At 49.4% G+C, this 13,105-nt stretch overlaps 1 protein-coding gene across 1 annotated transcript; it reads left to right on the forward strand.

The window, feature by feature from the left end:
- Window positions 1-26: 26 nt before the first annotated feature.
- LOC136450044 (pentatricopeptide repeat-containing protein At1g10910, chloroplastic) lies at window positions 27-3,320 on the forward strand. Its single transcript, XM_066450306.1, has 6 exons — window positions 27-88; window positions 987-1,091; window positions 1,205-1,304; window positions 2,152-2,471; window positions 2,952-3,128; window positions 3,216-3,320. The coding sequence occupies exons 1-4, from the start codon at window positions 50-52 to the stop codon at window positions 2,397-2,399; spliced, it is 492 nt and encodes a 163-aa protein (XP_066306403.1). The 5' UTR covers window positions 27-49; the 3' UTR covers window positions 2,400-2,471; window positions 2,952-3,128; window positions 3,216-3,320.
- Window positions 3,321-13,105: the final 9,785 nt, after the last annotated feature.

The following is a 13,105-nucleotide window of genomic DNA, read 5'->3' on the forward strand; positions in this document are numbered from 1 at the left end:
CCAATCCAGCGGATCCAATTATTCTGATTATGGAAAAGCTGAGCTGTTGATGAAAGATCTGAGGTCCTCTGGATTAACACCAAATAAGGTCACTTGTTCTTGTTTGTTGGTCCTTTTATTAATTAGCTTGAATGTATATTCTTTCATAATATGCCAAAGGATATTCTTACATTAAGGAGGGGAAGTGTCTGCAAATCCCATCTAGCTTGCAATCATAATTTTCTGCACGATACATAATTTGTTGAACGAGACTTGGATCAGCCCGCATTATAGTGTCATGGAGAGCACTGGTGCTCCGTACTCCTGAATGTTTCTATAACCTAGACACACATCTATAGCCCAGATTGTAGTGTCATTGAGAGAACTGATGCTCGGAGCTCCTAAATGTTTCTATAATAGCCTCTTCACTTTGCAACTATCTTTTGTTTCTTTCTTAAAGTCCTATGTGGCTATACCTGTACTCAGGCCTAGTTTGGAAACTCCAATCCCTCCGGGATCCCGGACTTTTCCCGGGGTGGAAAATCCATGGGGATATCATTTTAGTTATTATCTTAGTTCTTAGTGGGGGGTTTTCCATCCATGGGTTTTGCTCCCCCTCTTCCAAAAGGAGCCTCAAGGTGTTTAGTGTTTATACCTTGTATATATGTGTGTCTAGGTTGTGGGGTCTTTCTTGTAGGACTTCTTTCTTCTATTTATGCAATGACATGCAACTCTCTTGTGTTTGGAAAAGATAGGCTTATTTTATTTTCTGTCAGACTTTGATCATTGGTTTCTCACAAAATATATTGTTTATCGCTACGAAACCAATTTAGTGCAAAGAAGAACTTTGAAATATGGATCTAATTGTATAGTATATACACTAAACATACTTAGGATTTGATTAATTATTGGTCAAAACATGCAGAGTTTGATTTTTTTTTTCAAAACAAATACTTCTTGTATTTTTTAAGTGAGGGAGTACCTTCAAAATTACATTGCACTTGCAGGTTATATTGACCACTTTGTTAAAGGTGTATTCTAAAGGCTGTCTCTTTGAGAAGGCTAAGGAACTGCTAACTGAACTGGAAGCCTCAGGCTTTGCACAGGATGAGGTAAAACATGTGGTCTCATACACAGAAGTTTTAATGTGCATACTTGCATGGTCCCTTGAAATTAACCGGCTTTACATGCTATCATGATTCCTTAATCCTTGTACTGTATCCAGATGCCATACTGCATATTAATTGATGGCCTTGTCCAAGGTGGGAAGATACAGGAAGCAAAGATTCTATTTAATGAAATGAAAGAAAAAGGCGTCAAATCTGGTATGGAATATAGCTGGATAACAGATTAAACTTTCTCTTTTTCTAGTTTTTAGTTGCAAATGTATTGATATGATTTTTCATAATATATTCTTTTAGGCTATAATTATTTGACTAGATTCAAATAAGCACGTTGAATTTTATTTAAGTTTTATCTCAGAAAATCATACTACATTGTTGTGTTAATCTCCTGCTTGTATTTAGAGTCATCTAGCTTTTTGACCTTATGTGGCGTAGTGTGTTGTAATACTTCCTCTGATTCCAAAATGTAGTTTTAGGATTTTTTATCCAGTGAAACTTTTTTAATGGACAATCGATATATGGAAAGTTACATAGATTCACAACACATGGTTGATGTAACCCTATTCATCATCGAAAATACTTTCAGAATATATTATTTTTATTATTTAGAATGGTATATTTCAACAAAAAATGCAAGTCAAAGTTTCACATTGGTGACTGTCACTGCCCTAACCGACCTATATTTGAAACCAAGTGTGCTCAGGTGTGTGTTGTAAGGGTTCTTGCTCCTTTTTTCTTCTTAATATAATGATACACAGCTCTCTTGCGTGTTCAAAAAAAAATCAGAGGAAGTAATAATTCTCTAGAGCTTTCCCATGCACTCACATGTAAGCGTCTTATTGCTATGTATTTCTGATCCTACTATAAACTGCTCCCTCCATTCCAAATTATAAGTCTCTTTGACTTTATGCATCTAGATATAATAATATGTCTAGATACATATCAAAATGGATGAACCAAAAAAGTCAAAGCGACTTATAATTTGGACGGAGGGAGTATTTGTGTCTTGTTGACATTTTCAGTGGCCCTTATCTTCTTGTTTCTGCAGATGGTTATGCATTTAGTATCATGATTTCAGCATTACACAGAGGTGGTCATCACGAAGAATCAAAACAGCTTGCAAAAGAATTTGAGTCTGAGAATGCATCATATGATCTGGTTATGCTTAATACATCACTGCAGACTTACTGCAGCACAAATGATATGGAGAGTGTAATGAGGATGCTAAAGAAAATGGATGAATTGAACATATCACCTGATAATATTACATTTAATACCTTGATAAGGTACTTCTGAAATTCAAAGGTTTATCACCTAGCATACAAAACGGTTGAAGATATGCATACAAAGGGTCATCAATTAAATGAGGTATTTGGTTCTCGCAAATCATTTGTGAGTTCTATCATGGATCAAACCTCATCTATCACATCCTTGTTACTCTGTCCATTCTTGATTAGAATCATAACTTTGTTTATTTTCTTTGCATTATTCCATTTGCTCATATTGTATTCCACATGGGGTTATAGTTCCGATTTTATTGGGCAGATTAAGTGGGAATGCAACAAAATGATAGGTTTATATGGTTTTTGTAGTTTGATTGGTTAATTCTGTTGTCATCATAGTATAGCTTGAGCTTGGTCGAATAGTTCCATGTTATCGTATGTTTGACCATTTACCATTGCTGATTGAACCATTGAATCAGAATGAGTATGCCTCTTGTTGTGAGTTATGACACCCTTTTAGAAGAGGGTGATGATTACACAACTTCCTATAATATACTTTAACTCAACCTTTTATTGCAGAAAACCTATATGTAGTTGATAAAAAAAATCTGTATATCTTTTCCAGGAGCTTTGTTCTCATGTAATGGTACAGCTAGGAAAGGCAGGTTTTCCTTCTGAAGCATTTTCTGTGTATAATATGTTGAGATACAGTAAAAGAACAGTACACAAATCTCTGCATGAGAAGGCCTTAGGCATCTTAGTTGCAGCAGAACTTCTCAAGGAAGCTTATATAGTTGTTAAGGTAATAAAATTCTACTGCTTTTGCATTTGCTACTGCAATCTCTTTTGTTTGTTTTCTGTGTTCCCACTAAGCAAATCAAATTGACAGGACAATGCTAATCTGATATCTCCTGCTTCTTTGGAGAAGTTTGCTAAATCTTTCATGGTATTAGGCAATATAAATCTAATTAATGATGTCATGAAAACCCAAAACTGTTAGAATAAACTACTGTTTTCTTTGTGTGAACACAGCAAGGGAAGGCGGCGCCGAAAGGCCCCCTGCTGTGACATTGTAGCCGCTGTAGGTGTAGGCGCCGCACGGCTCACCTGCAGCACTGTAGCCACATGCAGAGGCCGGCGTAGAGTCAGCCCTGTATGTTATCTAGTTACTGTTACAGCATGTGCGCTGTACTAGGACTAGATGGATAGAGTTGTATAAATAGACTACTACGACAACTCAGTAAATAGAGTTCAGATTTGTCATCTCCCATACAGGGCTTCGGCCAACGCTGGTATCTTATAATGTGTGTATACTCTATTCTCCCTTCTTCTTTTAGCTCCAGCCATAGTGTGTGGGGACGGACAACGCTTGTTTGTGATCGGCTTAGCTAGTGAGTGTTCGGCAACACTAGCGGGTGCTCGACAAGACAGGTGAGTGGTTCACTCACCTGAGCTGGTGATCCTGTGGGCTAACAAGTGGTATCAGAGCCGTACAAAGCGCCATCGCCAGACTAACCGCTGGCGACGACGGGCGGTTCAGAGATGGGCGACAGCAGTGGCCCTGCTGTGGCTGCCCAGCCACGACCGAAGGTCGTTGTTCGCACGGTGCAGGAGGTCAGCGGCACCAGTTGGCCGACGCTGACTCGCACCAACTATGGAGAGTGGTCGGTGACCATGAAGGTCAAGTTCAGAGCTCGACGGCTCTGGAATGCTGTTGACAAGGGCACCAACAATGAAGAAGATGACATGTCAGCGTTGGAGGCTATCCTCGCTGCTGTACCGGCGAAGTACAGGGAGCCGTTGGGGACGAAGAGCTCTGCTAAGGTGACATAGGAGGCTATTGCGGCGATGCGGCGTCGGTTCCGACCGCGCAAAGAAGGCGACGGCCCAGCTTCTGAAGCAGGAGTACGCCATCCTCAAGTTCAAGGATGATGAAATGGTGGAGGACTTCTCCCTCCACCTGCAGACGCTCATCAGCAAGCTGAAGAGCCATGGCATCACTATCGACGAAGAGGAGGCAGTCTCCAAGTACATCCACTCCGTACCGGCAAAGTACATCCAGATCACTCTCTCCATAGAGACGATGCTGGACTTGTCCACCCTCACCATTAAGGATGTGACAGGCCATCTGCGGGTGGTGGATGAGCGCCTAGAGCAGTCGACAGCAACTAAGGACAGCGGTAAACTGCTGTTGACGGAAGAAGAGTGGGCTGCTCGGAGGAACTCTGAGAAGGCAGCCTCCTCCAGCCGCAGTGGTGATGGCAAGCGCCGCGGCAAGGCTTCCTCAGAGAAGAAGAAGCAAGTCGACCCCAACGCCTGTTGGCGCTGCAGGAAGATGGGCTATTGGGCACGAGAGTGCCTAAATCGCAAGCAGGAGAAGAAGACTGTGGCTCATCTAGCATAAGCCGATGATGAGGATGAGGCCACTATCCTGATGGCGACGTTCTATGCATTGCACGACGTCAAGGCCGAGGAGAGGGAAGAGGCGAGACAGTGGAAGGACTTGGGAAGGCTCTGAAGACCGTCAACCTCGACGAACCACGCGCCCAAGTCCACCTCAGACATGTGGGCACCGACCAGGAGCAGTGGTGGTATCTGGACTCTGGTGCCAGCAACCACATGATGGGCTCCAAGGCATCTTTCTTCGAGCTCGATGACGATGTTACCGGTACGGTGAAGTTTGGTGACGGCTCACGGGTGGCAATCCAAGGACATGGCACCATCATCTTCAAGTGCCAGAACGGGGAGCACCATGCACTAACGGATGTATATTACATCCCACAGCTACGTTCCAGCATCATCAGCATTGGTCAGTTGGATGAGCGCGGTAGTGAGGTACTGATCAAGGACATAGTCCTTAGGATCAGGGACTAGGAGCAGCAACTTCTTGCCAAGGTGAAGAGGTCCCTAAACCGGTTGTACCTGCTTGACCTGAAGGTAGAGCAGCCGGTGTGCCTGGCGGCAAGGCACTCTGAGGAATAGTGGATGTGGCATGCCTGGTTCGAACATCTTAGCTTCGACACGCTTAGTCGGCTGGAGAAGATGGTCCAAGGGCTATCCCACATCAAGCACGGAGGCGAGCTGTGTGATAGTTGCCTGGTCGGGAAGTAGAGGAGGCTACCATTCCCAAAGGCAGCCAAGTATCGCACGAAGGATGCTCTCAAGCTCGTCCACGGCGACCTATGTGGGCCGATCACGCCAGCTACAAACGGTGGTCAGTGGTACTTCCTCCTGCTCATGGACGATTATAGTCGCTACATGTGGCTACAACTCCTAACGAGCAAGGACGAAGTGGTGGCGGTGATCAAGAAGTTCAAGACGCGCGCGGAGGCCAAGAGCGGCAAGAAGCTCCACGTGCTGAGGACTAATCGCGGCGACGAATTCACTTCGGTGGAGTTCGCTGCGTACTATGTGGATCTGGGTGTGGAGCGACACCACACCGTGTCGTACTCGCCACAACAGAATGGCGTGGTGGAGCGACAGAACCAGACGGTGGTCGGCATGGCTAGATCCATGATGAAGGCCAAAGGCATGCCGACAAGGTTCTAGGGGGAGGCAATGACCACGGTGGTGTTCATCCTCAACCGCGCTCCAACCAAGGCCCTGACGGGCAAAATGCCATTTGAAGCTTGGTATGGGCGCAAGCCGAGCGTGTCCTTCCTCCGGACATTCGGCTGCATCGGCCACGTCAGGAAGACAAAGCCGAACCTCACCAAGCTGGAGGACAGGAGCACACCCATAGTGTTCCTGGGCTATGCGGAGGGTACCAAGGCATACCGGCTCTATGACCCATGTGGAGACAAGGTGCTTATCTCACGCAACGTCATTTTCGACGAGAAGGCAGCTTGGGACTAGACCAGTCCGAGCACAGGAGAACCTGGCGGCTTCACCAGCACCTTTGTCGTCAAGCACCTGGTCATCCACGATGGTGGAGACGCTGGGGAAGAGGTGCCAAGCGCTCCGGAAGGGGTGCTGAGCACTCCAGTGGCAGAGCCGAGAATTTCTGGAGGGATGCCGAGCACTTAGGTGAAAGGTCCTAATATGGCTAGAGGGGGAGGTGAATAGCCTATTTAAAAATCTGCAAATCAACTAGAGCAATTTGATTAGTATGACAAATAGCGAAATACAAACTTGCTCTAACTCTACAAGGGTTGCAAGCCACCTATCCAACAATTCTAGTTGCAATGATTACTTGGCACACAACTTACAATGTTACTACTCATTAAGAGCTCTTAATCTTGCTACTCTAAAGAGCTCCACTAGATGAACTTAAAATAACAAAGCAAACTCTCAATTCTAATTACACTAAAGAGCTTGCCACAACTAGTTTGCAAGAATATAAATGAGTGAGTAGGGTGATTATACCGTCGTGTAGAGGAGTGAACCAATCACAAGATAAATACTAAATCAAATACCGGAAGAATACCAAAGGGCAAGAGACAACCAATTTTTCTCCCGAGGTTCACGTGCTTGCCGGCGCGCTAGTCCCCGTTGTGTCGACCAACAGTTGGTGGTTCGGTGGCTAAGAGGTGTTGCACGAACCTCATCCACACAATTGGACACCGCAAGAACCTACCCACTAGTGAGACAACTCAATGACACAAGCAATCCACTAGAGTTACCTTTTGGCTCTCCGCCAAGGAAAGCACAAGACCCCTCATAATCACCACGATCGGAGCCAGAGACAATCACCAACCTTTGCTCAACGATCCTCGCTGCTCCAAGCCGTCTAGGTGGTGGCAACCACCAAGAGTAACATGTGAATCCCGCAGCGAAACACGAATGCCAAGTGCCACTAGATGTAATCACTCAAGCAATGCGCTTGGATTCTCTCCCAATCCCACAATGATGGAGATGGGTGGGAGGGCTTTGGCTAAGCTCACAAGGTTGCTATGTTAATGCAAAATGGCCAAGAGAGTGAGCTTGAGCCAGCCATGGAGCTTAAATAGAAGCCCCTATGAAATAGAGCCGTTGTACCCCTTCACTGGGCACAACACGGGGTGATTGAACGTTTCATTCAGTTCGATCGGACGCAGGACCCTAGCGTCCGGTCGCCCGATGCTTGCACATGTCATTGGCTTCAAACGCCAATCGCCCAATTCCAATGGTCAAGTGATGACCGGACATGTCAGTTAGAAAGTGACTGGATGCAGGACCCTAGCGTCCGGTCGTTTCTAATAAGGTTTCGAACGTGAAATTTCACGACCGGACGCGTCCGGTCATGCTTGACCAGACTCACCCGGCATTCGGTCACACAACGTTTCTTTTGTGCGCCTCATGTCAGCATACATCAGCACTGACCAGACTCAAACCATGAGCGTTCGGTTAGTTTACACGCTAGCGTCCGGTCACAAGACCGAGACCGTGTGCTTACTGCTGTCACTGACCGGACTCTGAATCCAGTGTCCGGTCACTGCACCACCAGCGTCCGGTTACTCTGTGAACCCCTATCTTTTCTATATAGGGCGCCGGTGAAGTTTCTAACCCTTGCTCAAATGTGCCAACCACTAAGTGTATCACCTTGTGCACATGTGTTAGCAAATTTTCACAAATACTTTCAAGGGTGTTAGCACTCCACTAGATCCTAAATGCATATGCAATGAGTTAGAGCATCTAGTGGCACTTTGATAACCGCATTTTAATACAAGTTTCACCCCTCTTAATAGAACGGCTATCTAACCTAAATGTGATCACACTCGCTAAGTGTCTTGATCACGAAAATAAAATGGCTCCTACTATTTATACCTTTGCCTTGAGCATTTTGTTTTTCTTTTTCTTCTTTTCCAAGTTCAAGCATTAGAATATCACCATGCCATCACCATCGTCATGATCTTCGCCATTGCTTCATCACTTGGAGTAGTGCAACCTATCTCATAATTACTTTGATAAACTAGGTTAGCACTTAGGGTTTCATCAATTAACCAAAACCAAACTAGAGCTTTCAATCTCCCCCTTTTTGGTAATTGATGACAACCTTTTCACAAAAATATGAGTTGAAATTTAATTGAATCTATGTTGCTTGCCCAAGCATATTTACCATGTGTAAAGGTGTCGGGTACTAGAAAAAGGGGTACCCCAAGCAAAGACCAAAAAAACTGCTTAGACCCTAAAAAGCAAGAACCAATAGAACAAACAAGGTCTCGGCCAAAATCTTTGATTCGCCTGAGGCCCCCTCACCGAGGCCTCAAAGGAAGCAACGAATCTCCGATTCGCTGTGGCCCCCTCGCCGAGGCCTCAGAAGAAGTACCGATTCTCCGATTCATGCGAGGCCGGCTCGGCACCAGCCCCGCAACTGCCGCTTTGACCAAACTGCTCTGGCTGAACATCACATCCAATCAAAGCGCTCAACTACTCCAACAACCGCATGACGGCATGGTACAGCGAAGTGGCCGACTATACGTCAGTCGCGTCAACACCCTGCCATCTGCGACGGGATGAAGCAGGGGTTACCGATCACTGTGCTGCCTAACTCCTACACCAAGGATAACGCGACGTGGGGAGTCATGGCTGGGTCCCTGTAACCTTGGAATCAGTGCACCAACCGCTCCATCTCACCCGAGACCCCTCGACAAGGCCTCGGACTCACTGATCCCGCTCCATCTCGCCCGAGACCCTCTAGAGGGGCCTCGGACAAACTGTTCGTGCTCCGCCTAGCCCAAGGCTGGGCTCCTCCTGCAACCTCGTCGTCTCCACCTCAAACATCGCTCTGGCAAGTTGTCGCATCCAATTAATGTGCCCAGCTGCACCCACTATATAAGCCACGATCGGCAGTGCACTACTACAGGAGCGATGAGACAACGGTCAAATCTCCTTTTTACCATCCCTTGCTGACAATTCCGGTACCATACCCTGTAGACGCACGTCCCGCACTGTTCTGCCTAAATCAATTACGAGATGGTCACCGAGACCCCCGCGTTGTCGCTTCTAAAGGCCTCTACACAGCGGGCCTCGGCGTGACTAGCTACAGCAGCCGCCAGGCCTCGGCACTTCATAAGTCAACAAATCCACAGGAGCGCAGCATGTCGCCTACCTGACCATACTGACTAGACTTCTACGGGAACTCCCACGATGGCACACTGCCCTAGGGGTAGAGTACGTCATCAAATAGTCCTTTAAAAGCTCTACGTATAGCTCTCTCATGTACGCTGGCTTCCCCCTTGTGGCTATAAAAGGAGGTAGCCAGTACCGTTTCGAGGGGGGAGGAGGATAGATCAAATCGGCTCACGAATGCCCACACAAGTAACGCACCTCACTCTATAATTCAGATTTCCCCTCACAGAGACCTACGATGAACTCCCTCTCTCGCCTAGCTTGTAACCTGCTACTACAAGCACCCCAGTGCGAGGAATACAAGAACACTTTCTTAGACTGGACGTAGGGCATCCATTGCCTGAACCAGTATAAACCTTGTGTCTCTTTGCATCACCATCTAGAATTGGGAGCACGCAGCACAAATTCACTCGTTGGTTGAGGACCCCTGGTCCAAAATACCAACAGTTGGCGTGCCAGGTAGGGGCCTCTGCGTGTCAGCTTAGTCATCCTAGCAGATTCCGGATGGTAGATCTCATGCGACCGCTGCATCTCAGGACGATCGTCTGGTTCGGGAGCCTAGAGTTCATATCTCTAGGGCACGAGTACGACATGGTACTCCTCTCACCCAGAGCACCGTCGACCGACGACGACGCCATGCACCGGTGGCCCACGCGTGAACGGCGCCCGGGCCACCGCTTCGGTCAAGCTCGCTAGGCACGACGTGAGCAGGGCCACCCCAACGCCATGCGAGTTCAGGGCAACGCCCCGCGCTCCGCTGATGTCCCGCGCTCGGCTGCTGGTACAGAGTCCCTGCATGGGTACTTGTCCAGATTAAGCCTCGATGGGAAAAACATCGGTGGCGCATGATGTCACCCCATCATCAGGCTCTGTCCCATCTCCTCCTGAGGAGCCAGCTCTAGCGGAGCAGGGCCCGGCAACGGCACCATCCCCGTACTCTTTCGGGCTGACCAACGCCGCCGCCTCCTACGCCACCGCTCTCATCTCCATTCATCAACGTCATGCTCTTGACCCCATTACCACAACTCCAATCCACGCCCACACTGACTCCTCGGAGGAGGACGAAGCATGGGTCGGAGCAGACTTCATCGGGCTTCGCGACCTCAAGGCGATGCGCCGCTTCATGGTCACAAGCGACTACTGCTTCGGCTACTCTGACTCCGACGATGAGGATGCTCATGACCCGACTCGTGAGTGTTTCCAAATCAAGCTCGGAATGCCGAGCATGGGCAACAAAGGTGGAGCGGCAGCCAACACCACGTCGCCATGCAGAGGGTCCCCGCCAGCGCTAGCGGGTGTCCCCACCCCCGATGAACTTTGACGCCTAGACCTAGAGTAGCTCTATGAGCTTCAGGCCAAGGTCAAGCAAGACCGACTCCTCCTGCAGTAGCTCTGAGCCACCCTCGAGCAAGAGCAGTGGGGTTGCGATGATGGCGGAGCGGCCCGATGGAGAGCTGGCGACGTCCACCATCGCATCATTAACAACGAGGGGAGTGAGCAGCCCCCAGTCTTCAACCGTGCTAGCCAAAACGTCGCGGCAGCGGCAATGCTAGTCAGAGCGATGCCCGAGTCCTCTACCATTGTGGGATGATAGGTCCGCGGCGAGCTCCAGGAGCTTCTTAAGACCGCCACGATACAGCAAGCCGAAAGCTCTGCATCTCGATGGCATGGGGACACCCCAAAATAACCCTCGGTGCACGACCGTCTTAGGGCTCCCTCGGTGCACGACCGCCTCAAGGCTCCCTCGGTTCACGACCGCCTCGACAACTGACGCGAGGCGTAAGATGACCACAATGTGGTCAAAGGGCGACAGTGCCACAACCATGATGGGGCCACCCGAGGCTACCAGGTGCACCGAGGTGGCCGCTACAACAGTGGGGACGACCACAGTCCTTCTCCTAGGCCACCTGGCCCTCGGGTCTTCAGCAAGGCCATCCGTAGCGCCCACTTCCCAGCCCGGTTTCAACAACCGACCAACCTCTCAAAGTACAATGGTGAGACCAACCCCAAACTATGGCTGGCCGACTACTGCCTGGCGTGTCAGCTAGGCGGCGTGGACGATGACTTGCTCATCATCCGCAACCTTCCCTTGTTCCTGTCAGATTCAGCGCGAGCCTGGCTCAAACACCTTCCCCCCATGCAGATCCACGACTGGCGAGACTTGGTAAAGGTTTTTGTTGGGAATTTCCAGGGCACGTACGTGCACCCAGGGAATTCCTGGGACCTCAAGAGTTGTCGCTAGAAGCCAGATGAGTCTCTCCGAGACTTTATCCGGCGATTCTTCAAACAATGCACCGAGCTGCCTAGTGTCGGCGACTCAGAGATTGTCTAGGCATTCCTCTCCGGCACCACCTGCCGTGACCTGGTCCAGGAGTTGGGCTAGAGCGTGCCAGCCATGGCATCGGCACTCCTCAACATTGCCACTAGTTTCACCTCAGGCAAAGAGGCCATTGGGGCCATCTTCCCCAACAACAATGCCAAAGGGAAGTGGAGCGACGAGACCCTTGAGGCCTCGACATCTCGCCCCACCTAGAAGAAGAAAAAAGGTCGTCAGGGGAAGCGGGAGGCCCTCGAGGCCGATCTCGTCATGGCCGCGGACCACAAGAACCCTCGAGGCCCAGGGCTCTTTGACGACATGCTCAAGAAGCCCTGCCCTTACCATCAGGGCCCGGTGAAGCACACCCTCGAGGAGTGCACCATGCTCCGGCATTACTACGCCAAGCTCAGACTCCCCAACGGCGACGCCAAGAAAAGGGGCGCAGGTGACAGGGAAGACGACAAGGACGATGGGTTCCCCGAGGTTCAAAATGCTTTCATGATCTTCGGTGGACCTTCAGCGTGCCTAACGGTGCATCAGCGGAAGAAGGAACACCGAGAGGTCTTCTCGGTTGAGGTAGCCACCCCCTAGTACCTCCACTGGTCTCGAGAGGCAATCACCTTCGACCGAAAGGACCATCCCGACTATGTCCCGAACCTCGGGTAGTACCCACTTGTCGTCGACCCAATCATCGGCAACACTCGGCTCACCAAGGTGCTGATGGATGAAGGCAGCGGCCTCAACATCCTCTACGCCAACACCTTAGAACTCCTAGAGCTCGACCGGTCACGGCTCCAAGGTGACGCCACGCCCTTCCACGGCATCATGCCAGGGAAGCGCACACGACCCCTCGGACGCATCGACTTGACCGTCTGCTTCGGTACCCCCTCCAACTACCACAAGGAGGTTCTTACCTTCAAGGTAGTTGGGTTCAAGGGAACATACCATGCCATTCTGGGGCGCCCGTGCTATGCCAAGTTCATGGCGATCCCCAACTACACCTACCTCAAGCTCAAGATGCCAGGCCCAAATGGCATCATCACTGTCGGGTCCACGTATGAGCATGCATATGACTATGACGTCGAATGCGTCGAGTACGCCGAGGCTGTCATTGAGGCTGAGACCCTCATCGTCAACCTCGACTAGCTCGACAGTGAAGCACCCCACTCCAAGCGCTGGGCCAGGACCTTCGAGCTAGCAGAGGCCATCAAGCTCATCCCAGTCGATCCCACCTGCTCCAGCGACCGAGCACTAAGGATCAGCGCCACCCTCGATAATAAATAGGAGGCCATGCTTGTCGACTTTCTCCACGCGAACGTCGATATTTTCACATGGAGCCCCTCGGACATGTTGGGCATACCAAGGGAGGTCGCCGAGCACGCCTTGAACATTTGGGCCGGCTCCAGACTGGT

This window comes from Miscanthus floridulus, chromosome 5 (genome assembly GCF_019320115.1).
Source record: "Miscanthus floridulus cultivar M001 chromosome 5, ASM1932011v1, whole genome shotgun sequence".
Classification (NCBI taxonomy): domain Eukaryota; kingdom Viridiplantae; phylum Streptophyta; class Magnoliopsida; order Poales; family Poaceae; genus Miscanthus; species Miscanthus floridulus.

Bases quoted from the DNA above. Each gene is read 5' to 3' on its own strand.
- LOC136450044 (XM_066450306.1), top strand. From the start codon at position 50: ATGAAAGATCTGAGGTCCTCTGGATTAACACCAAATAAG. The intron at 89-986 runs GTCACTTGTTCT...TTGCACTTGCAG, and splicing joins CTGGATTAACACCAAATAAG to GTTATATTGACCACTTTGTT. The intron at 1,305-2,151 runs GTATGGAATATA...TTGTTTCTGCAG, and splicing joins AGAAAAAGGCGTCAAATCTG to ATGGTTATGCATTTAGTATC.